Source organism: Rattus rattus, chromosome 2 (assembly GCF_011064425.1).
Source record: "Rattus rattus isolate New Zealand chromosome 2, Rrattus_CSIRO_v1, whole genome shotgun sequence".
Taxonomy (NCBI): Eukaryota; Metazoa; Chordata; class Mammalia; order Rodentia; family Muridae; genus Rattus; species Rattus rattus.
The window spans coordinates 121,830,420-121,857,797 of NC_046155.1; the positions used below are offsets into that span (position 1 = coordinate 121,830,420).

General features: G+C 45.3%; 1 protein-coding gene across 4 annotated transcripts in view; it reads left to right on the forward strand.

The window, feature by feature from the left end:
- Ntrk3 (neurotrophic receptor tyrosine kinase 3) overlaps positions 1 to 27,378 on the forward strand; it is a 369,825-nt gene that overhangs the window by 40,941 nt on the left and 301,506 nt on the right. For all 4 annotated transcript variants that reach the window (XM_032893399.1, XM_032893400.1, XM_032893401.1 and 1 more), the window contains exons 2-3: positions 20,926 to 21,000; positions 21,725 to 21,796. In XM_032893399.1, the coding sequence (XP_032749290.1) occupies positions 20,926 to 21,000; positions 21,725 to 21,796 (147 nt within the window). The remainder of the gene's footprint in view (positions 1 to 20,925; positions 21,001 to 21,724; positions 21,797 to 27,378) is intronic.

Here is a 27,378-nt window from a genome sequence, read left to right on the forward strand (position 1 = left end):
ATACATACATATATATATATATATATAATATATATATATATATATATATATGATGGGGCCAGTGGTTGAAAGCACTCGCTGCTTATCCAAAGGACCTGGCTTTGATTTCCACTGTTGACATTCTAGTTAACAACTGTCTGTAATTCCAGTACCAGGCAAACATCCTCTTCTAAGCAAGTACCAGGCATGCCCATGGTACACATGCATACATGCAGGCAAAACATTCATATGCATGAAATAATATTTTCAATTATAAAAGTAATTTTAATAAGTAAGTATACTATAAAAACCTGTAATGACAATAACAAAACATCTGTGTTGGGAACCCTGCTAGTTGAGCAGAAGGGGCAACCCCCCTCCTATCATTACTTAATGTCTGTCCCAAAGCTTCTCTCCATTGAAGATGGCCACAGTCCAGTGCCATCAAGGGCCACAGTGTGGGAGCGGCTGTATTGGGTGTTGTCTCAGGTCCATCCATCACAGGTCTTGTATGAATGGGTGTGTTGGGAGAACTCGTTGATGCCAGCTGTGTGAGAACGGCTTCAGCTTTGCCTGTGGCTTCGACACAGGTGAACTTCGGAGCATGATAAGTGACTTAGCTCTCCCCAGGAGGAGTTGGCAGGCAGGACGTCTTCAATGGCATTGCCCAGATGAGCTCCCTCTGGCTGGTCTGATTAGTTCCTAGGCACTCAGTGAAAATCAAGAAGGGACTTTAGGAACTGCACGAGATCAGAACCCACTGTCGCAACTCTTTTACTTTTCTGTTTTCAAAACCTGAGGTGGGGATGGTTTGGGGTTTCATTTTATACCGTTTTCTCTCATCCTCAGGATACTACTTTGGAATCAACTTCTCCTTTACTTTCTTCCCTTCTGGAGTGTCTAGGCTACTGGTGCCCCAGGTGGTTTCCTTCACCCTGGCCTTTCTAGGCCAGGAGGAGTCTCTTCCTCAGCATGGGCCCCCTCCAATGCTTCCCCCTTTCTCTTAAAGCAATGCACCCTCAATACTGGTACCTCACTGTACATAGGCAAACAGACACTTTAAGCAGCATGGGAAGAATGGAAGGTATTTGCAAGTGGTACCTGTTTGGAAGTCTCTTCAGGTTCTGAGCACGTAACGTCTGAAGTGGTGAGCTTTGCTCTAGGCCAAGATAGTTTCAGGAACAGGAAAGAGATGAAAGACAGGCCCAGCAGCTTCTGCCAGCAGCCCCCAATGAACCTGTGATTTATTTGTGAGCGCTCAGACCCACTACTGCTATTCAAAGTCTGACCCTTAGAAACTACATTTCCCATGCTTCTTTGCCAGTGGGAGGGTCTGTCCAGTACAAAGAGCAGATAAGAATGATGGGCAGGAGGAAAGTAGAAGCCCAGTGCTTCACCCTGGGTGTCATCTTGTATCTGAACAATTTCCGTATCTCCTAGTTGCAGCCTCTGCTGGGCAGCTCTGTTGTTTCTGGCTCCTGATAGGTGGTCCTCCTTTTGTCACTTTAGCAGGAGGGCTCCTTGCAGTTGCTCTCTCTGGGTTGTATTGTGTTACATCTGGCTTTATAGCAACTGTACTAGGCCACGAGTTTACCATCAGAATTCCTCTAGATAGTGTGCTCCATTTTCTCTCAGTGGACTCTGATAAGGTTCATGTTTTTGCTGTGACCTCAGTCAGTAACAGAAAATGTGAACTGGGGTCTAGGGAGATGGGTAGGTAAAGTGCTTGCCACACAAGGACCTAAGCTTGATCCCCAGAACCCACATTAAAAAGGTCTGGATGTTGTAGCATGCTCTTCTAATCCCAGTGCTAGAGAGAAGACTGGGAGACCTTTAGTTTGCTGGCCAGCCAGCTTTGCTAAATTGGAACATTCTGGATAAACATGAGGGCTCCTCTCTCAATAAACAAGGTGGAGCATGATTGAGGAAAACAACCAAGGTTGACCTCTGGCTTCTATACACATGCAATACATGTTCACACATACTTGCCTGTGTATACATGTGTATTTTCCCCATGAAAAGATGCATTGAAGTCACCACATTTTGCATGTCAACCTGCCCCATCAAGGTATGGGAGCACCAGGCAGCTTCTTAGAGCACCCTGTCGCAGTGACCAGTTTGGAAGTCTCTGCTTATTCACAGAGGAGACCTATCAGTCCATGACCTATCTGAAACCACAGACAATACCAAATCCTCCAGATACTCTGTTTTTCACTAGCTTTATTCACTCATAACAGTTCTATTATGAAGATGGTATAAAAAGAGATTACCAACAACTAATAATATTAGAACAATTATAACCTTGTAATGTACTATGTTCACCTTTCTTATATCAACAAGGAATAATACAGTTCCTGGATGATGAGCTGCATACTAGGGATTGTTGTGGTGTTGGCTCAACACAGAAGCATTGAGATAGCATTGCAATGTGGTCCTGTGACAGTGGTTCCCGTAATCCAGACAGTGATGAAATAGCTATCAAATGTATAGCACACCAGAGGGCCTGCTAGGCATGTGGCCGTCAGTGTCTGTTGAATGTGATGGAGCCCTGATGGTGTACCGTGCAGGCAGCAACACTTTGCTGTCTCTTCACCAGCAGATCTGACAGCATAGCACGAGGGCATGTGTGTCCGGGGCTTCTGTCTTTACACCTGGGCAGAACTGACATTCTGCAGGAACGTTTAGCAGCTTCTGTGGTGCACACAGAGTGAAAAGGAAAAGGTCTTTCTTGGAGGAGAGGATGACTTCTGACACCAGTGTCTGAACGTGCAGCTGGCTCTATGACCAAGGATCAGGTCAGCCAGAGATGACTTTGTGGACCACATTGCATCTGAAACAGGCAGATTGCAGGATAAGTGGAAACGATCAAACTCGACTTCCCTGAATTCCCACAGTCTGTTACAGTTCACTGTGTTTTTTTCCTTGGGGGCTGGTTTGATCATCTAAAGAACTCTGGAAAGCAGAGCTTCTTAACACTAGATTAAAAAAACATTTTATTGTGTGTGTGTGTATGTGTGTCTGTGTGTGTGTCTGTGTGTGCATGTGTGCACATGTTTGTGTTTGTGAACATGCATGTGTGATATAAGCATGTGTGCAGAGGACAGAGGACAACTTGTGGGACTGGATTCCCTTCTTGCACTATGTGGATCCTGGTCATCAGGTTTGATGGCAAAGCACCATTATCAGCTGAGCTGTCCAGACCTTTATAATTGTGGTAGAGGAGTTTACCAGAGGGAAAGAAAGTACAAAGAAAAGCATGGAACCTGGAAGACCAGGTTGTTGACAGCAGCAAAAGGTTGTGCTCCAGGGCTGGGATCCTGAGTGACCAAGTTAGTATTCTAGAGGGGGAGTTTGTACCCAAGTTGCACATTCTGTGTGATATTTGAAGGTTACCCACCCTCTGAGAGCCTTCTTTTAGAACAAGAATGATAGCAACTTTTCATAGCAATGGACAGAATCAAAATGAGACTACTAGGGGCAAGCACATCCCCTGGCATAGAGTATAGTTCTCACTCCAAGTTGGAGTCCAAGCTATAAGGAGGCAAGGCTCACATTTACATAGGCTCTATGTCTACAGCTGGTAGGTAAAAGGTGTGATGGTTTGGGAACCTCTTGAAGAGATTCTAAAAGAGTAAATTCATGAATGGCACATTTTTAGTTTGGGAGAAAATGTTAGGAAGTCCACGTGAAGGCGTAGGGAACTGAGATAGAGTCATAATTAGGATACTATTGCTGTGATAAAACACTAGGACTGAAAGCAATGTAGGGAAGGAAGGGCTCATTTTAGGTAATGCTTATAAGTCCATTAGGAAGGGAAGTCAGAGCAAGAACTCAAGGCAGGAACCTGAAGGCAGGAGCTGAAGGAGGATCTATGAAGGAATGCTGCTTACTGACTTGCTCCCCGTAACTTGCTCAGTATGATTCCTTATAGCTTCCAGGAACACCAGTCCAGAGGTGGCACTGCTCACAGTTGAGCGAGGCACTCCTGAGTCAATCATCAATCAAGAAAATATACCACAGGCCTGCACAGAAAGGTACCAGAGAACCATCTGGTGGAGGCATTTTCTCAGCTAAGGTTCCTTTGCCTCAAATGACTCTTGCTTGTGTAAAGTTTATTTAAAACTAGCCAGCACAGATAGGAAGTTGTAGGGGTGTGCACCACAGTGCTGCTATTGTGAGCCAGCTAGGGTTTTTTCTAAAGAAACTCTGTGGAGAGGAGAGGAACCTCACTTCAGGGATGTCCCATCAAATGGAACCATGGGAAAGGGGTCTTGTTTGTCTCATGATCCTCCATTGGGGTCCTTCAGGTCAAGGGGTACGGATCCTGATTATTGTACATTACCTAGCATCATACTCTAGGAGGATCCAAGGGTCAGCAGTGAGAACCACCTAGTGTCTGTTAGGAAGTCCTCATGTTGTAATCAGAGATCCTGGCTGCTCAGAGATTCCTGCTAGCCTCTTGCAAGCTTGTTACACAGTTAATGCTAGATTTCCTCTTTTCATTTGTGGGAATGGACCTTGGTTCTCCAGAGGTTGGAAAGAAACAGCTGCTGGGAAAGGCAGAGAAAATTAATAAAGAGAGATGTCAATTGCAGGCGAGGTTGGGAGATACTGAGCAAGGCTGCCAAGTTGCAGATAGGTGGGAAAGAAAGTCTGTTCTGCTTCCTCATTGGGGGTGACAGTCATGGTAAAGCACCTGGGTAACAAGAAGCAGAGAACAGGAGGAAGGTACTGATTGTTCAGAGGAAGCCGTGGAAAACTATTAAGGTATCTTTCCACAAATCCAGCCCTATAGAGGATATTAGAAGGAAAACTCCAACACATGGAGGTTAACTACACCCAAGAAGACACAAGGAATAATTTCATGCCAGCAAAACTAAAAGAAGAAACACGCAGACACACACACACACACACACACACACACACACACACACACACACACACACACACACCACTAACATCAAAATAACAGGAGTTAATATCTCAACATCAATGGACTCAATTCCCCAATACAATGACATAGGCTAACAGAAAGGATGTGAAAACAGGATCTATCATTCTGCTGCATACAAGAAACACATGTCCACAACAAAGGTAGATATTACCTCAGAATAGAGTTCTGGAAAAATATTTTCCAAGCAAATGGTCTAAGAAGGAAGCTGGAGTAGCCATTCTAATATCTAATAAAACACATTCAACGAAAATTAACCAAAAGGGGCAGGGAAGGAGACTTCATACTCATCAAAGAAAAACATCCACCAAGATGACAGCTCAATTCTGAATATCTATACCCTCAAATGCAAGGGCACCCGTATTTGTAAAAGGTGTGCTTGGAAATGTGATCTGCAGACTGTCTTCTCGTGGAAGGATGCTCTCTTCTACAAAGGAAGGGGCGTGGGTTAGAGAGTGATTTAGTGCATCAGTCGCATTTGTGCCTTGAAGCTGCATTAAGAGCTTTGTATGCTGTTTGCCAGCATTTATCCCAGAAGGCTAGAAATGAGATCCTCTGGGGACAGGCCCAAAGGCCCGGGCCTCTGAGGTACATTGGCTGCTTCCATGGAACTCTTTACACGGTGGTGCCCTGACTCTGTGTCTTGAAGTGTTGGGCCTCCTGAGTTATCCCCAGTGGCCACAGCTAATCTCTCCCATGTTCAAGCACCCCTTAATACTACTGAGGTGCCAAAAGTGAGCATGGGGGAACTCTTCAGACTTGCAGGTAAAGTAAGAGAAATCCCCCCAGGGACACCAGACATCAGGATGAAATAGCTGACACACAGTTGGTGCTTTCTAAGGGATGAGTTGAGTTCTCAGTCCTTCTGATGAAATTATCCTGGCTCAAGCAGCCCTGCCCAGGTTTCAGAGGTGAACCCACAGAGTAAAGGTGCCCTGGGATGATAGCTGGGCCAGGCAGGGGGGAACCAAGGGAAGGGATCTGGCATAGAAAGATTTCATGGCCAGAGCACTGGGTTGGGAGTAAGCTCAGTGGAAGCTTTGAGAGCTTCTGTCTCCTTCCTTCTGACACATAGGGGCAGGAGTGCCGTTTGTGGTAAGACCCAAACTTCTCAGAAGTGATGTGGACTGAACTCTGCCTCCCTACTGTATAGGTTTTCCTTGTCATGTATTCACAGGGGGAAGGGTGACACCATCACTTCTGAAGGAATCAAACTTTATTTTAGAAGACAGTTATGAGTGTCTGCCTTGCCACACCCCTGGGATCCTCTTGTGAACAACACTGTTGTAGACATCAGCATGAGGAGTACCTTCAAGGCAGAGGCTGAGACTGAGGCTGACTTTCCCCAGTTCCCCAGACTTTGGAGTTATAGGCTGTGCCGCCACCTTGACCTTGGAGTTTCTACTCTGCAGGAGCAGCTGCATCCTCTGGGGCTCCATGCTGCTTCATCAAGCTCCTGGCCACAGCGCTTATCACCCTTGCTACATTCCCCTCTCCTGTCCTTCTTTGAGATCCCAAGGGGATGCTGCAGCCTCTCTTTGATGATCTGAATGATTCTTTTAAGGATCTGAGGGTGAAGCTGGCCTCTCAGGGAATGAGAGACAGTAGGGCATCCATGCCACTCTTAGCATGGAAGTTGAGTCAAGAACCCTGCTTGACATTGGGAATACTGAGACAGAATACAAAAGCTGACTCTAAGGACCTAAAGTTGTGAGATGGGGCGGGTTTGGGCCTGTTAGTACAAGAGGATACCATGGGTGTCCTGTGAGATACTTGGCAATCTGCGAGGAATTGGCATTTGCTGGCACACCACTTAAGACTGTGAATTTGCTTAAACCGCAGTCTACCTTCATAGCTGTGGGTAACCCCCACAACTGATCATACTCCCAATGTCAATCATTGGCTCCCTCATGCTGCCTTCTCACCCTACCCTCACTCTGTCCCTTGATGTAGGAACAAAGCTAAGGAGGAAACATGGGACACTCTGATCCAACATGTTAGGCAGCCTGTTTTGCTCTGTGTTTGTACTCTACCAGAGATCAGCTATTTTTTTAAAGCAAGTATTTGTGTGCAGTATATGTGTTAGAGTGTGTGTGTGTGTGTGTGTGTGTGTGTGTGTGTGTGAATATGGAGGTTGGAGGTCAACCTTGAGAGTCTTCCTCATGGCCCACCTCTTTTTTCGAAGCTAACTCCTCTTACTAAACTTAGATCTCATCAATTCACATAGACAAGTTGGCCAGTGAGCTTCATGAATGAGCCTGTCTCTGCCCTTGCCCCTTCCTGTAGCACTGGGGTGACAGAGTTGCCTGTGTTTTTCTTTTGTGTGTGTGTGTGTGTGTGTGTGTGTGTGTGTGTGTGTGTGTGTGTGTGCGTTATGGATTTGAACTCTGGTCTTCATGCATGTGTAGCAAAAATCTTACACAGTGAGCGAAATCACCAGCTCCTAAAATAACTTTCAAGCACCAAGATATTTTATTGATTGATTGATTGATTGATTGTGTGATGCATGTGTGCCTATACACGTGTGCCATGGCACATGGGTAGAGGTTAGAGGGCAACTTGCATGAGTCTTTTCTCTTCTGCCAAATGGGTCCTGGGGATTGAATGTGCATCTGAGGGTCATCAGGCTTGGAAAGCAAGCACCTTTACCTGCTGAGCCACCTTGCCAGTCCCAAAATAGTTTTTTTTCTAAAGCTAGCACATATACAAAGTAATAGGCTTCATTAGGACATTTTATAATGCCTGCGTGTCATTCTATTTCGTCCTTATTTATCTTTCTCCACCATTGTTTTCTTCAGATGGTGCTAATTTAAATATCAGTGCCAGTTCTATGACAGGGGCCTGGTGACCCGGGAAAGGGGTTTTAGGAAAGGATGTTATAAAGTAGGGACATCTGGGATGAGTTTCGAAGAACAAGGAGCCGAGGAGCTTGTACGTCAGTCAGCATGTTTTTCTGTCCCTTCACATTGAAGGCCAGCCTATTCGCAGACTTTGGACAGCTCTTCTAGGCTTCAGGATGGAGCCTACTTCCTCAGGGCCTCTCTGGGACTGCCTGTGTGGTCGAAACGTTCTCCCTGAGTTGAGCTGAGCATAGTAGTGCAGGAGACAAGAGGGCAAACAAAATAAATAGAATGCATCCGTCTCTGTTGTCAAGGAGTTTTTGCTCTCACGAGGGAAGCCAGGCAAATAATGCTGAATCTCACAGGTGACAGGATCGCACACGCACATCAGCAGCCGCACAGAAATAATTCCCCAGTAATTGGAGGGTGATTCTGGGATCACTGGGTGACTGCATCTGGGTGGAGATGGGTGGTTTGATAAAAGTTTAGTGGAGAGGAGAAGATGCACGTATCAGAAGCCCAGATGATGTTTAGTCCTTCTGACTGCCAGGATCAGAAGCATAGCTCAAAGGGAGCATAAACAAGCGAAATCTGGGCAGCAGGCGTGTCTCTGGCTAATTCATAAAGAGGCAGCTGCGTTCTGAGTCAGGAGGAATGAAGGTTGGTAGAAATGGACATGGAGGTACCATTGCATTCTCGTCACAGCCTCAGCCACTGCAAGCTACACACAGAGGCACCATAATAGTCAATGTTTACTGTCAACTTAGAGCCACCTAGGAGTCTAGGGAGACTCTTTGCAGAGGTTAACTAAGAAGGGAATAGCTACTCTGGATATAGATGGTATTACCCATGGGCTGTGTGCTTAGATGGAAGGAAATAAGGCGTGAGGCCAGGTGAGCTCCAGCATCCGTTCCCTCCTTCCTGTTTACCACAAAAGCTACCACTGCAACAATATTTTGCTCACATGCACAGATCCATGCTCAATGGACTGAACTCTCTGATACTGTGATCTATAATGCAACCTTCCTCTTTTCAGTTATGTTGAAACAGTGACCAAAAGTAACAAATATAGCCATCTCTCTGCCACAGTGGCCCAGATCCCTGTCTTCGATTCTTACACAATCCATGGGTTTTCTTTTTGGAAGAGAAAATAAATGTTCTTTGAGCTCTAGCGTATTTAAGATGACAGGTTGGGATGTTGAATCACATCCTTTATGCCTACCTGTCCCCTGTCCTGGAGTTCTTGTTATCATAATATGTATTACCCTCAATTCCGAAAAGCAAATGTGAACACCATTTAAATTCATCTTTATGATGCCTGCATGAGATGTTACCACTGTTCCCATTGTATAGAAGGGAAAGATGAGGCCACAGGAGGTGACCTTATCTCATCAGTGGGAAGTGGGAGTTAAGGCCACTGCTGGCACCAAAGCTCATTAAATTTTCACTGTGCCAATCTTCTTCAAAATGTCCAGGGAGGAACAGGCTTTGGAGGTTCTTTGCAGACTGATGTCTCCGTGGACATGAGCACACCTCCCTGAGTAGCTCGATTTTCATGTGATGAAAGGGAGGGAAGATAAAGGAAGGAGTGGAATAAGAGTCACAAAAGCCATCACACAGATCTCATGATGGCTCCCCGTCAGCCTCACTGTGGACCTTCACCCTAAGGAACCACTGCAGTCGTGCAGATAGTACACAGAACTGAAAGTTCTTGCTCCCACCCAAGGTTCTACAGTTCCTTACATACCTCCTCCTCCATCACAGGGTTTCCAACAGGTTTAAAGCTTTTTAATAGAAATTCTGCTTTAGTGAGAGAGCTATTTGTTTGCCATCAGGGAGGACTTGAGCCTGCCAGGAACTTGTTCCATGTTATTTTGAGAAAGTGGAGCCTTAGAACAGATTAGAATATGAAGAATCGAAGTTGAAGGGTCTGCTAAAATATCACTGTATGGTTTTGAGCATCTCAGACACAAAGACAAAATAAATCATCAGAAGTACAAGGAAGGAGATACTGATGGGACTTGGGTCTGGGAGGAAAGATGTCAGAAAGCCTCTTGGATAGATATGATTTATAGATGGTACTCTCATTGCCTCTCCATATACTGTGACCATGGCAGACATCACTAATTGATCATAGCTTGTGTTCCATATTCTACTACAGATTCCTGAGCTAACTCTCTGGGATTGTACATATGTTAAGTCTTCTCATGATCCCTGCTATGCTGGTCAAGAGGATTTAGGGAAGTATTTGGGAGATTTCAGAAGTTAAGAACAAGCTGTTTTGTTCACATTTGCTTTTCAGAATTGAGGGGAATACACATTATGATAACAAGAACTCCAGGACAGGGGACAGGTTAGGCATAAAGGATGTAGACTCAAAACTAGAATTAATCTCTAATTAATAGTAATTGAAGTCATGTGAGTAAAGAGACCATTTCCAAAAGAGTGCACATATGGGGAAAAGAACAGATGGTTTATTGCTGGAGGAGAGGAAAATGGTTACAATGCTGGAGCTGAGGAGACAAAAGGTCACAGAACATTTCCTTCACTTGGTGAGGAAAGAAGCCCATCTTCCCAGCTCCCTACATGGAGCCCTTTGGAATGTTCAGGAACTCCAGAACTACTCTGGTAAAAAACACACATTGCTTCCTTCCCTTTAGATTCTGAATGATCAGAATCTCTTAAAGGATCTGGCTTCTGGGACAGCCTCCCTTTTGCAGGTCTTGTGTATCCCTCTTCTACAAAGGTCTATGCCATTCTTCATTCCACTTAAAATTTCTTCCCTCTTTGGCCTATTCACACTTTAGCCTCATGTGTGCAGAGCAGAGAGCCAAGAACCGTGAATGGCATCTTGTCTTTCTGATGGTTACCTTGACTAATCACTCTGACACTTTCAGGCTCTGGGGTAATTATTCTTGCAAAGTCAAGGTCCCCCCTTCCTCTCAGTGACCTGGAATTACCCTCTAACAAGGAAAATGCCCTGAGCTCTGGAGCAACTTCTCTACATTAACTCTAAGACACAGTTGCAGTGAGAAAAATCTACCCTTTTAATGGGGGAAAATATTGCCCTCGTAAGTCTTTATGCAATGCACTTGAGTTTAATGCTCACTTACCAATTCGCCTTTATAACTTCCACATTGAGTGAATTAAGTCCTCCATGCGGGTAGTTATTAAAGAAGTGATAAGTGCTTTGTAATTCAGTAAAGAGTGGCCTGGCCATTTCATATTTTTCTAAGGAAATTGACCACCTGAAAGGCAGCACTCTCAGAAGCCCCAAGACCAGCTGATCTTAGGCTCAGAGCTCACATGGTCACGTCTCTTTCCAGCCAGCTGCTTGGGCCAGAATAAGACTCATCTTTCTGTTCAGGCTTTCTCCCCTAGGGACCAATGAGGAAGAAGGGTCAAAGTCAATGTCTGTGTTCTGCCACAAGCTCTTTCCATTCATTTTCTGTCCTGGTTCAAAGCTAAGATGTCTAACAGGGTCTGGAGTTGAATGATAGAGTCGACTCTTATCTGCATGGAGGAGTTCATTTCCCAGGGACACATGAATTCCAGGCTCTGATCCCAGTGCACAAACACTATTTTGTCCGTGTCTTAAGTCTCTTCATACAGCTGGAAAAGATGATGATTGCCCTGAAGACCTTGGTAGCCATTGCTTTTTAAAGCTTTGATGTAGGGTCATCATGTTCTGAGGAGCCGTCAGTTATTACTTTATGTTTTCTGATACCTGCCAGGACCTGGGCTGCTGCTGTAGGTTGAACAAGACCCAAATTTTGCTTGCTCTTCTTGACCTTGTACTCTACTACAAGAGAAACACTATACACAAGAAACCCCAAAAGGGAGGGATTGTGACTACTGGGATGAATGGAATATGTAGGACAACATTGTACAGTCTTGGTGCTATTGACATTTAAGGTTGGAAAAGACTTTGTTCTGGGAAATTGTCCTGTACACGGTAGGCCTTTATCAACTAGATTCCAATGTCACTTCCCAGTAAAGGCTAGGTATTGTTGTATGTTTTCAGGGATACATGATCACCCTGGATTAATGGCTGTTCATCTAGTAGAAGGTTATAGGAAATGATTGTGGCTAGGTAGGTTAGAGAAGGCCACAGCAGCCAGTGACATTTTTAGGACACTCTTTAGTGACAGCTTGGCTAAAGGAAGCAGCCAATATAGGAAAAGGCCCTCCTGGACAGAGGGTGCTTGGGGTCCTGGAGAAAAGGCAGGATACCACGGAGGGAATAGGCAGTTGAGGGAGCTTTGTTTGATCTGTGGATGAAGGGATATGAGTCACATCCCACAGCAATTTGTTGGCCTTCATGAAGTCTGAATTTTATCACAACTGCCAAGTACAGAAAATAAAATCACTGGTAGTTTGAGTCTTTGTTTATGTACAAATTTATCATGAGTTTCAAAATGTTCACCCAGGCTTCTGTATGGAAGACAGGTTTACTCAAGTGAGTAGACGCAATGGCCATGTTTTGGAGGGAGTGATCTCTGTGAGAGGCAATGGAGTATGCTCTTAATTGGACTTACTGACAAGCTTAGATGCTGAGATGGTGGGAGTGGTAGGGTTTGGTTTGTACAATTGACAGTAATGCAATTTACTGAGACAGAGAAAACTCAGAAGTAAGAAGCAAGGGCTGCTATTGGATCTGATAAACTACAATTTGAGAACCTGAAGTAGGAAAAAGGTCTTGCTACAGGCAGCCATCAAGGCGGTGAATCATACGACAAACACCAGGCTGAGATCATCTTGGCTATGAGGGAAATAGGTGAGAAGAAGAACCTCAGGGTAAGACCGGCAGACACTGACATTTAGGGATCCAAGTACATAGGATCAACAAAGGAGACTAAAAAGGAATGTCCAAGAGTAGGCAGCAACCCAGGAGATCGTGCCGACAGAGATGCCAGAAATACAGTGTGTTTGAAGAAAACAGAGAGTCACCAACATGGGGAATACTGGTAGCCTTTTCAGTGTGGTTCCTGTAGTGCAGAACAGAATCAAATAAAGTTGATCAAAGAGAGGGGAAGGAGTTGGGTCTCTGACTATGGATGAATCTTCTTGAAAATCTTTGCCATAATGAAGGGTATGGGCATGAGTTGGTGGCTGAACACCATGGTATCAGACAAGGACACAAGAGAGAGCTGTGTCTATGGGTTATTGGAAGGTTCAGGGCTACCTTCTTTCTGCTTCTAGCTCCATAATGATTCCTCAGGATGCCTGCAATATCTGAGGTATTAACTAAGCCTATACTCTTAGCCACATCTTTCTTGGGGATCATCAGGCTAATGTGGGGTGAGACTTGAGCTCTGGTCTCTCAAGGGATCAGGGATCAGGGCCATTCAGGTAACCAGCATGGGAACCATGGTACATGTAGGTAGGGTACCCTCCTGGAGGCTTTCCAGGTGTGTATTTACTCTGCAGCAGCTGCCCCTAGTTGAGATTCTGGAAATAAGTGGAAAACAAGACAGATCCAATTGCTGTTCCCATGCATTATAGTTCTAGTGAAGATGCCTTTATGACAAAATATAATAAAATAATCAAATAAGACTATTATACATGGCGATTAAGGCCACAAAGGAGACAAACAGAGCTTGTGCTTGGGAAGAACTGGAGGGCAGATAGGGGGTTGTGAGCACAGAGGCATAGAAAGCTGCCTTCTCTGAGCATGGGAGACTCCAGCGGAGACCTGGAGGAATTAAAGGAGTCAGGGTTCCCTGTAGAAGGTCCTGTTGGGAATACTCCTGTTTCATAGCAGGGACAGAAGCCAGGCCAGTGTGGCTGGAGCTAATCCAACAAAGGGAGCATGTCCAGAGGAAGGACCCTGCTGGCACGCTCATCTTGCATGCCATGGACTGATGCTTGGGATTATTGCAATGGTAAAAGGAAGCTATGGAGCTTGATCCCTCTGGCATATAGACTGATGAAAGAAAAGAATAAAAATGGGGAGAGATCGAAAGTGTGGTTATTTGGCACAGCCATAATAGGCAAGCTGGGGTCAGTATGTCACACCAACCCGAATGAGAGCAATAGGAACAGAGATGCAGATTGACTGGGGAGGGGAGGGAAGGGTCGGACAGCCAGGCCAGGGGTTGGGACAGAGAGTCTGGACTCCAAAGGGAACAGGTTGACTTGCTGGTAAAATCTCACTATGGGGAATTAGATCTTTGTTAATGGGGTGACAGAGGGACGGTGCCCTTGATCTTTTCTTGTTAGGGCATAGCATTTCGGCACCTGAAGAGCACAGGTGTGCACACGTACTTCCTTCATTCCTGGCATGGGCTTTGGAAATAATCAGGACACCAGAACAGATGCCGTCTCTCCCATCTGTTAGCCTTAGATCTGAACACGCTTTTCTGTATCTGAGGGCGGGTCCCAGATGTGGGGCTGGCTTGCCATGGTCCCTGGCACACTCATGCTGGTGGCTGCTGTGCTAATATCTTGGCATGCTGGAGTCATCATCTCAAGTCACCCTGCTCCCCACATCCCATGCACCCCTGGCTCTCATGTCTGGTTCTCCAGGCATCCAATTTCCCACTAGCAGCTGTCAAGGGAAAGAGCTGGTGGCTTGGCTAGTATGCGCCCAAAGAGCTCCTCCCCAGACCTCTTGAGGCCTGAACTTCATGGAGCTGTTGTTCTGGAAAGTTTGTTTATAATACTAAATATAACAGATAATTGAAAGCTAAGCCGCTGTCTGGATCACTAGGCATCATACAGCTAGATAACAAATCAGTCTCCTTATTGCCTTATGCAAATCAAAATCAAATAAATGCAGGGTACATTGTGTATACGTAGAACCTGACACACACGCACATGCATACATGAATGTGGTTTCTAACGCTGTCTCATTAGGAAATAGACTTAGAGATTCATCTCCCAAGCACCCAACTTATATTTCAGGTCAGGCTCCCCTATTAGAACAAGACTCAGGAAACAGGTTTATCTGGAGTTGGCCTGCAGAGAAGAAACATTTGTATATAACCTTAGTTATTGAAGTTATTTAGTGCTGTGAAGAGGAGTTGGGTACTTAGATATGAAAACAAAACCAAACCAAACCAAGAGACAGCGATTTTAACTTCCCCTTTCCAGGAGACCAAGCCAAGAACAGATACAATGGATGTAATGGCAGTGAGCACTTAGGTATCACAAGGTGAATATGAGTTATGACTTTATATCCTGGAAAACACCATATATGTGGTAACTTCAGAGATCTAGGAAGAGAAGGGAAGCAAAGAATAAGTATTGTGTGTGTGTGTGTGTGTGTGTGTGTGTGTGTGTGTGATATTTCACATTATTTGAAACCCTTTCCAGATCACATTCATTCTTACTGAGCATACACTTCCACCATTAGTAATGGTACTACCTGACCACGCCCTAGCTGTGTGCTTTTACTCTTGAGTACGAGCACATTGCTGCTCTAACCCCCACATCATCGACTTGCCATAGGGAATGTGAGGACCACTGAGGCTTGAGTATCTGGCCTGACAGCATCCAGCTCTGAGTCTGTTGCCTGTCTAGGCCAGACTACCTCCATCCCTCAGCCTTTAGCTGCTGTGCTCCAAGAGGCTGCAGAGGAGACCAGCCATAATGCATTGGAAGGAAAGAGGCTGCCTTAGCCCCCCACCCCGCCCCATCCTAATATCAAATAAACAACTAGAAAAATGGTAAGATGACTGTGCCTTTCAAGATGGAAATCCTATGGGGGAAGGGCCATTTGAGACAGGGGAATGAGTTCTGTCCACTTGAAGAAGCTTCTGAAGGCTGTGGGGTGTCAGAGCCCAGCAGACATTGTTGCTGTGGTGTAGGGTTATCAGGAGAGTGTGATTCAAGCTCCGTGTGCGGTGTTTGAGAAGTCAGGGAGATATGGACTACATTTTAGGGAGAGGAAAAAAAAAGGTGTAGCAAGGAGCTTGCCAATGCAAAGGTTTTACATTTACATTTAGGTGTCTGGAATATTTGGTTCTGAAGAATAGCTCATTAATAGCAGTGTGAAGTCACGTTGAAAAGAACAGCAATGTGACAGAAAGGGAGGAGAGAGAAAAGGTTGGAAAAGAGGCAGTGTGGGGCCTACTGTATCTGCAGGAAGGGTCAGACCAAGTCCAACTCACCAACTTCCTGCCTGGCCAAGTACCTAAGAGATAGGAACATTTGGCCTGACCCTCTGTGGACTTCCTTATAGCTTCTTTTTCTCCAGTTATATGGCAGCAGATATCTCCAGGTTCTAGAATTTTCTGGATAGAGGAATACAGACATTAAATACTGGGATTATAAAGGAAACAGGACATGTTTTTAATTAAAATATGGACCACGCTGTCTGTACCAACTAATTTTCAGATTCTTGGAGAATGCCAGGTCATTTCCATATTGGCTCAAGTGAAACGGAAAGTGGAAGAGAAAGCGATGGGACAAAGCATCATCTAATTTATTCAAGCACAAAAGGGCCATGAATCCTCAATTAGTACTTAATTTATGCTTTGTCATATTCCAGAATTGGATATGAATCAGGAGCGTTGGTCCTGGGTCCCCAGGATTGAGAGATGCTATTTTGCGTTATGGAGAGGGGCTGGGTTTCTTGCCCTGTGGAGGAGTTGCATGGTCACCCCTTGACTATATACTACCTCAGCCATATTCTGTGAGATCCATCTTGACTCCAGTGGGATTTTTCAAACTGCATTCATAAATCCTGCCTGGCTCCTGGAGTCTGTGTTGTCATGGACCATCATGTTTTGTCACTCTCTCTGGAGAAAGGGTGTGCACGAGGTCCTGGCAGAGTGGTGGTTTTGCAGTTTTATGAAGAGGCAGTGTGGAAGCTTGAGGGCAGGAAACTGAGCTGAGCATGGAGGAGGCTCTGGACAGGTAGATCTCATCAATAACTTGTTCACTCCTTGACTTGAGAGGGTCCTGAAAGCTGTCACCTTTGAATTTCTCTCCGAGACTCGCTGACTTAAGAGCAAGCTTCTCATTTTGGACCATAGTGTCTGATGCAAAGCAGTCATTTCCAAAAGTGATGTTTTAAGCCACGCCACTCTACCAGCTTCGATGACAACTTGGACAGGTGCTTTATGTGATAAGGCAAAGGTCTTCATCTCAGAGCTGGGGATGCTTGGGACAGATACTTTGCCAAGGGTCTGGTCTGTTTTCTATGTCTCTGTCCCCTACCCACCAGATATTAGTGTTATTCTCTTCCCAGTTGTGACAATCAAAACTGTCTACAGATAGGACCAACTATCCTCTGGGAGACAAAATTACCTCCCCTTGAGAATTTTGCTATTAACATCGTAGAGTGGAAGCAATGTCTATAAGGTAAGGGAGAGAGCGCAGGTAAAGCTCTTTGGCGTCTCTCTACCCTCTCCTCCTTGCTACTGATTGGAGAAGGGACACAGGTGGACATAGGGCTGTGGGTCCTTATGGGGGCCCTGATTGTCATGTGTTCTCCCGTCTTGATTGAGATCTCTTTCCTCCTGAACCTACAGCAGGCTTTGTGAGACATCTGTAGGGAGAGCAGGTTTGGCTCCTGTCACTCCCGCACCACAGGGTTTACTTAAGCTCTGACCTTCCTTTAAAAATGTATACTTATTGAACTAGAGTACCCAGAAAAAGCACGGGACATGGAGAACCCCATGTACTGGCACTCGGCGCCTCCTCCCCTATTTGGCATTAACAAAGCCATGCCAATTGTACCCTCTTACCTCATCCTATTCATTTATTATACTTTGTAGAGCCAGCCTTTTCCATTGAAATGTGTGGCCTTCTAATAGCAGCCAGCACAGTTACCATAAGTGACCTCCCTTGTTTGGTACCAAGCAGTGAGTCATAGAAGACTTGGCAGGAGCCGGCCAACCTCATTTGCCAATGCCAAGGCTGCACCTTCCCTGGCCTGCATCTCCTCTATGCTCCTCTATAATGCCCTCACCCACCATGGGGATTTTCTTTCTTTTAAAAATCAAAATATACATATATATTCATCTTCACTGCTGTCGTTTGTTGTTCTTGGTGTGTACATCTGGCGTGTGTGTGTGTGTGTGTGTGTGTGTGTGTGTGTGTGTGTGTGTGTCTGTAAAGACAACCTAGAAAAATTAGTCCCCCCTTTTCATCGTGTGTATTTCTAGAGATTCAATTCAGGTTGTCAGACTCAATGGCAAGCGTTCTGTACCTGGTGATTCACAAGTGCTTTCTTGAAGTTGTCTTCCTGGAAGTCATAAACGACAATTTTTCTGTCCTTCTATCCTTCTGCCATGATGGGTCATTAAAGTCAAAGATGACCCTACTCTTTTGCAATAAAAAAGAAATCTATGGCCAAGAAATGACAATTTCTAACAGAAGCATGAGGCCATCCACACTAAAATACTAAGGAAAGACTTCTCATAAAATCCCCTTGGCTAGTGCCTTCCAGGGACTTCTGTGTCCCCAGCCCTGCAAGAGCTCATGGTTGTTGTATTTTGTGGTACTAGGATTGAAGTTGGGGTCTCAGGTAAACTAGATGAGTAGCAGGGCTTCACTACTCCTACCCCCATCACCCACCCTGCCCTCCCATAACCCCATAACTCCATCCTGCACCCCCCCTGCATCCCTCAAGAGCTCATCAACACACACAGTTTCCATGTAATTATTATGAGGAAGGTAGTTTATTAACCGCATTTGACAGCTGAGAAAAGAGAGGCACAGACAGGCAAGGTGGCCTAGACAGGGCATCATTAGTGGAGTGCTCCTGGAGCTAGGATTAGCACTCTGGTATAGCCTTGCTCTTGGCAGGGGTTGGCCACCTTTTGTTTTTTTCCCCATAAAGGGCCAGAGAGTAAATCCCGTCCTTGCAGGCCATATGGTCTGTGCAGCAATGATCCAACTTTACAACTTGAACGTAGCTGTAGATGACAGTGCAGAGTTATGAGCACAGAAATTTAGATTTTTATCTAGTTCTTACAGGTCACGATGTATGTTTTTCCTTTGATTTAAAAAAAAACCAAAATATGAAAATGAATCTTAGTTTTGAAGTTATACAAATGCAAACAGTTGGCTGAGTTTGGCCCCACTGTTCCAGAACCCTGACCTGTAACCAGTCAGAAATATGGCTGCAATACCACTACACCCTGACTGAGGAGAACTCCCAAGCAACAGAGGACGCTTGAGATATTATTTAATATACCGGAGGTCTCCACACTGATGCTTCACTAACTCGTCACTTCTCAGTGTGTATAGGAGTCTAGGAAGGGTCCATTTATAAGCACAGATCATAAAGACTGAAACAAAGTTTCAGGACTCAGGGATTGACAGCTCTACCACCATCAAAACACATTTGTGGAATGCTAATAGGGGCCAAGGAAAGTGATTTCCCTTATTTAAACAATTTGATTGATTGCTCCTCGTTGGAAACAGTTCCATGTAGGAAGCTGAGCCCCCATGAACAAAGAACACGCTGTATAAACATTGTGATCTCCTTGGTATTTGACATGGCCCCTGGCCCAGGAATATATGCTGGAGGGGCTTAGTGGCACAGGTGGTCTTAGTCCTCTTGGCTTTCCTTACATCTGAAATGTTGTCAGTGTTCCTACCTCGGTGAGACCAGGGCATGAAAGCTGCCTTGAAACCATGAGGCTTCCAGAGAGAAGGCATTAGAGTTAGAGGCCAGTGCCAACCTGGCCACCTGGTCAATGTCCCCAACAAATGACAGTGCTTCTGGCTGCTCCATGGGGGCACTGGGAGAATGTGTTTCAAAATGGGTTCTTGGCATACCTTGTCACTGTGTGGCTTTGAAATGCTGCCAGGAGTCCTGGCAGCCACAGGCATACTGCCTTTTTGGCTCTAGTTGGATTGGGCGGCAGATGGGAGAACCGTTGGTGTGGTCGGGCAAGGGAGGAGCTGTCTGGGGAAAAGTGATGGTCACTTCTCTAGCCATAGTGTTGCCTTGGGTAACTGTATTCTTTAATGAAATCTTGCTGATACTTTTTATATATTGAGATCTCTGGATATTGAGGAGGGAGGAATCAGGTTCTAAGAGGGCTGGGATTTATCATTTTCTAGGATCTTCTGCTATCCCATAGAAGATCATATTAATTAGAGCAACAAAAGGGTCTTGGTAATCAACAATGAAATGGTGTTCATCATGGGCACTCCAAAAGCAGCACTGAAGGAATGTTTGACCCTTGTCACTGTCAGGAACTAACAAAAATTAGATGCATACTCATGTTCTTTTCATAACACTTTTGAATTTCTTTGCTTTCAACTGGAGTTTAGACACTGGGCCAGTTAATAGTGGTTTGTATGTGTTGATAAAGAGCTTCAATTAACAGTGACTTTTGTCTCTGATTAATCTTAGAATATGAATTAATTATTACTTAATAAATATAGTCTTCTTGCTAGACAAAACCCTCTTTGAAGTGGAGGTCTCGAGGGAAAGCTCTAGGAAGAGATCTTTGTGATGGGAGGAAGAGGAGCTGTTATGGTAGGGACCTCTCCTTCACAAAGAAACAGGAGACTCTGATTGGCTAACGTGTACGCTTAATCTGCACTCAAGTCTCAGAGATAAAACTTGAGATTGGCTCTCACGTCACACTCTTCTTACCTTCCCATGGTGCCTCTGAATCCCCCAACTCTGATGTTGCTTTTCTGTACATCTCAATCCATTGGTTTTCTAGAGCTCCAAATGGAATGAACTGTGGGTATGCAGATGGAGTGCTCTTCTGTGCCCTGGTGTATGCATATGCCACATAAGTCTTTCTCCTTATCTTGTTAGCACAGAAGCCATGCCCTTCGGCAGGCCCCACCCCCTCCCTAAACCACATCATTTACATTGTACTTCTGTGTAGGCATTAAGAATATAAAAGAGTCTAAAAAGAGCTAGTCCTTAGAAAAATCCTGAAGAGGACAAGACGGAAGTAAATGGAGTCGAAATTTTGAGCAATGGGTTTGAAGGGTTCTCGAGCTGGGGATAGATGCTGAGCAACCCGTCCTTAGGCTCTACAGTCATAAGCCACGAGTCCTTCACTTCTGTGGTGAACCCCACCATCCAGAGGGGGAGAAGATGAACTCAGGGTTAATTGGTGATTTGTCAGAAGTCATGGCTCATGCTCCAGGCTTCAAGCTCATGTCTGACTCTGAATCTGGTGCCCCGCCTCCTGCTGCAGTGCACTGACCTTTTCTGTCTTCCTACAGACACATAGAGAACTGGCGAGGCCTGCACACACTCAATGCTGTGGACATGGAGCTCTACACGGGACTCCAGAAGCTGTGAGTACACCAGGGTGGCTTGCTAAGGGACAACTGGGGTGCTGCCTGTCATCTTTTGTGCTGAACTAATGGAAAGTTTGCTGTCTCAGTGTTTCTCCTCATGAATCCTTTTGGTGGGACGGTTGGCATCACCCATTTTGGGATTGTCAGGGGCCACCTTTGTCCAAACAGGCTTGGGGGTTGCCCAGGGTTAAGGAAAGCATGAGATATTGGTGAACATGCATTCAGGGAAAACATTTCTGAGAGGCTGGATAGGATTTCAAGGCAGCTCTGCTGCAAGGCATGCTGGGAATGTGTCCATTCTTCGGCTCTGTGCTTATCCCAACCTTATATGCTATCCCCAGTGTTAGAATCCCATTCACCACTACAGTGGACTTCATTGTTTTAAACATGGGTGACCAAGAGTGAGGAGGAGGAGGAAGAGGAGAAGGAGGAAGAAGATGAGAAAGCATTAAAGAGACTGAAGTCTCCTTGTCTCTGGAGCATCAGGAGCCTTAATTCTCAATTGCTGGACAGAATGGGTAGTGATTAGCTTCCAACAATGACTACTTATATCCGAACCTTCATCCAGTCGCCAAAGGAATTGGGTTCATATCTCTCATTGAGCCCACATTTGGCCATCTAGGATCATTAGTGATAAAAGGAGTTATATCCCATTTGGGGGCCTTGCCTTCCTTCTGGCTGTAACCCCTGGGGTTCTGATAACCATCTTTTCTCTGTTTAGGACCATCAAGAATTCTGGACTCCGGAATATTCAGCCCAGAGCCTTTGCTAAGAATCCCCACTTGCGTTATATGTGAGTAGAACTGGATTTTCAGAGAGGGTGAGGGGATACATGGAGGGGAATAGTCCTGCACAATGAAGCTGGCTTGGATATTTGTTGTCCTTGGCCAAATCCTTTAACTTTCTTAGGCCTCCAGTTTTACTTTGGGATTTGGTAATCTCAAAGGTTTTCAGAAGGAAGCCAGGGCTGAGTAGGTGAACCTCCTGGTTTCCAAGTTTCTACATTTTTCATAAGGAAATTTGGAAATTTATGGAAATATATGTGGACAGGTCTCTACTGAGAGTTTGTGTAGGATTGTAGGTATGTGTATGTCTTGATTTTGGGAATTACAGGAAAAAGGAAAGCAAAAACCAGACTAAGTGTGTCTAAGAAGAGTTTCGGTTCATTAAGAAGAACTTGGAGCAGTGGAAACATCCTTATGAAATCACAGGTCTTGCTTTGAGATGGGACAGAGGGGACATGCTCATGGTTATCTGTCTACTTGTGCCTCTCCCACTCTGCCTTCTCTCCTGTCTGTAACTGACTAGTCGGATGGCTTTTGAGGGCGGTGATTGTAGCCAGACCTTTCAGGAGTGGCGTCATTTATATTCATGCCTCTTCTCCAAGTCTAGATCTAGGTAGGTAGTCTATGGGATTTGGAGGGAGGAAAGTCATTTCTTGTGAAGCAAGGGAGCATGAAAGGAAGCCCAGTAAGCGAGCAATTGGCACCACCACAGCGATATACTTGTTATCCGGGTCAGCTCTTTGTCAAGAATAGGCACGTGCACCTTCAGTGGGTTTGCCCTCAAAGAGTGAGACTATACATGAACTGGATGGCACAGCATCTGCTACAAGTGGGGAGGAAACAGAGGACCTCCTGGCAGGTTGACTAGTCTATCTTTTGGCCATTGGCAGTTGGCATTGTTATGGAAGAGAGCTTGCTGGGAAGAAATCTCTTATATAAAAAAAAGCAGAGCTTCTAAAAGATGTGGTGAAGAAGTCAAGAGGGGACTTGGGGTATCCTGAAGAAAATGGCTGGGGAGTGGTTTCTTCTTACAGAGGTCCTGCCTCTATACTCTTGTGTTTTCCCAACCACGGGGTGAATAGTTACTTATTTCTTTTAGCCACCTCTGCTTTGTGTTGAACTTTCTTCCTTTCCTCTGGATATAGCAAGCTCCACGGCCATTGCTTGGAGCCATTTATACTAACAGTGGGGGACCAAGACCTCCCTCTCAACTGTCTAATTCACTCTTGCCCTACTTGCCCTGTTTTATGCCCTATGACATGAGTCTCCTGATGTGTGTGTTCTTCTCAGTCAGCATAGCTGCAACCAGAGAAGGGCCTTGGACCAGATGTTCCAGGTGTTTATTTTATTGGGGGATTTGAGTTTCACTGTAAACGCTCCCAGGGGGGAAAGAGCTTTTGACATCTGAGAGGTTTCCTTTTTCACAACATACTGAGGTCATGAAACCACATGTCCATGGCAGATCAGGTGGGAACAGTTGGGGGCTGGAGAGCCACTGGACAGTTCCAGCTGACTACTGTTATGTGAGGTGCAGCCCAATGTCACCACACTTTTTGTTTATTCAAGATGAGCAGGAACATCAGCACCAAATGAAGGGGCTTTGTTGACATAGTAGGGACTTCAGAAGAGCCTAGCCTGAAGGTTACAGACAGCAGAGACCATAAGGCAAGGTATACAGTCTGGCTCATCCATGGGTATGATGGGCAAACTTCGTCCATTTATGAAGACACACCCCAGATCCCTACTGAGTAAATTTCCCAGCAGCTTTGGGACATTTTCTCCTGGCAAATGGTCCAGGCCTCACTGCTCTCTCACATCTTCTATTTCTGTCTTCTAAATGCATTTACAAGTCTTCAGGCCCCAGCTGAGCAATCACAAGGTGATCACTTACTCCAACACTAATTGCCAAGCCTTGGCTTGGCAGCTATTTTCTTTTTTTCTTCTCCCTGCCTCCTCCTCCTCCTTCCCTCCTCCCCTCCTCCTCCCCCCTTCCCTCCTCCTCCTCCTCCTCCTCCCTCCTCCTCCTCCTCCTCCTCCTCCTCCTCCTCCTCCTTCTTCTTCTTGAAACAGCCAAGAAGACTTTCTTCCTGCCCCTTTGCACAGATAAAAATCAGGTATTCTTGCCCGAGTTATCTCAGTCATTGGATCAGGGCAACTGTCCCTCATCGCTGAACTGTCACTGATACTGGTGTAATTCTTCCTCACATTAGAAAATGAGCTTGTGACATCAAGGTCAAGTTTTGGCAGCAAATATGGCCAGATGTCAGAATTCTAGGTTTTCTTTAAGGTCTAAGGGTGACTGACTATCTCCTATTGATTATTTCAGTTTTCCCCTTTTGCTGGTTAAGGAAAACATGAGATATTGGTGAACATGCATTCAGGGAAAACCTTTCTGAGAGGCTAGATAGTTTTTCACTCTCCTTTTTAGATATAGGAGGCTCAAGGGTAAGGACTTTTCAACTTACTAGGAATATCTGAGTGCTAGGCTGTAAAGTGAGCATAAAGGTAGTGTCTGTTCTAGGCAAAGACTACTTGATCAATACCCTGTATGGTCTCAGCCCAGCAGGCAGAGTTTAGGAACGATGTTTGCTGATAGGATAATGTGTTCTGCTATTGCTGCTGCTGGTGGTGACCCCAGAACCCAAGGGAAGGGGTATGATGGCCTCAGTGGCTTCTCTGACCTTTCTTTGGATTTCTGTTCCACAAGCCCATTCCATCTTCCTCACGTGTATAGTATGCCTGTCTTCAATATCTACTGTCTGCTTTCCTTGAACATGGACAAATCAACTCTGATACATTTCTTTCTTCTCTCTGCTTAGTCCCTCCTGCTCTACCTAGTGAGATCACTCTAGATGCTACTCATTGTAGGGGAGAGCTCAGCAGTGGACGAGCCTCTAACTTCCTTATTTTTGAAAGTTTAGAAGTCACACCTACTAACACTATTGCATATGGACCATCCCCTGGTCGTCCGAGACCCACTTCTATAGCTAGTTCCTTTTTTCCATTAAGAAAGTTGTTTACTCTAGCATGGCTCACACACAGACTGGGTCTCTAGGGGGTCCTCATATTCAGAGTAATGTAGATGCTCCAGTGATGGTGCTTTCTTTAGCCTTTAGATCACTTCCCGTTTCTCAGGGAACTTTTGTAGACTTCATCCCACCAACTTCTCATAGTCAGCCAGGTGGTTGGGATTATACGAAGTTTTACTTCATAAACCTAGAGGGACTCTTACTGGTAAATAATAGTAGCAGAAACTTGCCTAGTTCCTTAGATTCTCTTCCCAGGAATATTCCCACTTTACGTGTGGGTGAGAAGGTCACCACCACCACCACTACCACCAAATCAGTCAACCAAAGCAACCCCACACCCACCAAAACCCTGAGATGCTTAGCAAATTATGTTAAGAATACAAGTCTCTAGGGAAGAGCTTGCTCAGTGGGTAAAGTGCTTGCTGTGAAAGCTTGGGGATCCGAGTTTTATCTCCAGAACCCATGTCAAAAAGCCAGACATGGTTCTGGAATTCTGGCCTGGGGAAGGCAGAGCCAGGCAGATCTCCAGGCCAATGAGAGAACCCATTTTACAAAAACAACAGGAACAGCTCCAGAGGAATGACATCTGGAATTGGCCCCCGGCCTTTACATGCACACATGTGCTTAAACACCTGCATACAGAAATCAGGCACACATAGAAGCATATGCACACACACTCACACTCTCTCACACAGACAGACAGACACATTTGTCAAAAAAGAAGATGTACAGGCTAAGTAACACTCACTAAGAATTTACTATGAGCCAAGGAGTGAAAAATCCAGTGCCTTTGCAAATACAGGCTCACTTCACCTTGAATAGTCTACTCTTTTAGCTTTGTTCCCATTCTGTGGATGGGCACACTGAGGCCCATGAGCCATGGCTGATTTCTCCTAAGGCCCTACCATAAGCTAGTAGAGTAGTCAGGTTGAGGATTCCAATCCCTCTGACTCTGAAGTCTGTACTTTCTTGCATCCCTGGAGTGTTTCTTCTCTCTGGTTTTCTCAGCAAGTAGTTCTTAGAGGAGGGATGCAGGGTCTTTAAAGTTTTATTAGAGAGCTGCAATTTCTCCCTGGAGATTTAGCACCATCCAGCCTCAAAGAGCTCAGTCGAGCAAGCTGTTTAGTTTCTTTTCCTATTCAGGTCAGATCTTGTACCAACAGTTGCATTGCTAACTGAATATTGTGAAAATTTTCTTAACGCTAGTCTATGGCCTGCTTTATTTCCAAGAATATTTAATGTCATATTACAGCAAGTCAAAAGACTTTATTTAATCCCTCGGAGTTGGTTGTGGTGGGATCTCTCTCATGTTTACTTGATGCTTTTTTTTCCCCCTAAAAAGCTGAGGACAACCTGCTGTCCTCGTACTGCTGTAAGCAGACATTCACTCAATCTGTTCAGATGAGAATGCTGGCTCCCTCCTGACAGGTACCAGGGTGGAATGAGGTGGGACTGCCTTGATTTGGGCATACTTGTGGCAGTGAGGCTACGTTTTCAAGGAGAGAAGGTCAGCAGCACTTAGATGGATGGGGATAAAGCAAACACTGGAGGCCCCACCCTCTTGGACACTGGCTGGACAGTATGCAATTCATTTCTCCTTAGGGAGCAGGGATGAAAACATGGTGAGGCTGATTTATTATTTATTACAAACCACCAGAGGTTGAAATCCTCTGATTTCTGGTCTGATTCTGGACTCCAGGCTGATGTGCCGCTATTTTAATAGTAAGTGTGCCTGCCCCTTACCTATGCACTGAGACTTTCCCCCCTACATCTCAGAGGGGTTGGTGACTGACTTACTTGTCCCCTAACTACCCCTATGTAAGTGCCAGAGCATCTTTGACCTTTGTTCCATGCAGAAGGCACGGTCATCAACTACTCTCTGTTACGGATGGTAATAGACCAAGGGCCTTGGAGGTCAAATCTGAGATTCTTTACTTAATGCAGTTGACCTTAGGGGAGTTAGTGAACTTCTGAGAGTCTGGAAGGAGGAATAAGAGGCCCTCCTCCTTAGGATTGTTCTGGACTTTCAGTAAGACAAAGCATGCAAAGAGCTTAACTCAGCACATTATGAAAGGCTCAGGACACCCGCCCTCCCTGCTCTCTGCTATCCACTTTCAGAGATCGCAGAGAGTTAACCTGGAAGGGCTGCTAGAACTAATCCCCACATTCCGATTCTTATCCTGCTCCCACTGTTGCCTCTTGGCTCTCTGCTCCATACCCTATGTGGGTGGCTAAATCATGGATCAAGCTTAACTTGGCCAAAATGGGGATTCTTGCTTTGTTTGGTTTGGTTTTGAGACAGGATCTCACCGGACTGCTCAGGCTGGCCTCAAACCCAAAGTTCTCCAGTGTCAGCCTTCTAAAAGTTAGAAGGACACGCCCAGTCCATCATGGCCAGTCTGCCTCAGCTTTTCATAGTTATATTTCACTCAGGTTGTAAGGGTGATCTCTCTGTCTCTCTGTCTCTGTCTCTCTCTCTACCCCTCCCTCTCTCCCTCCCTCCCTCCCTCTCTTTCCCTTTCTTTCTTTATATTTTGAGACAAGGTATCTTGTAGCCCAAA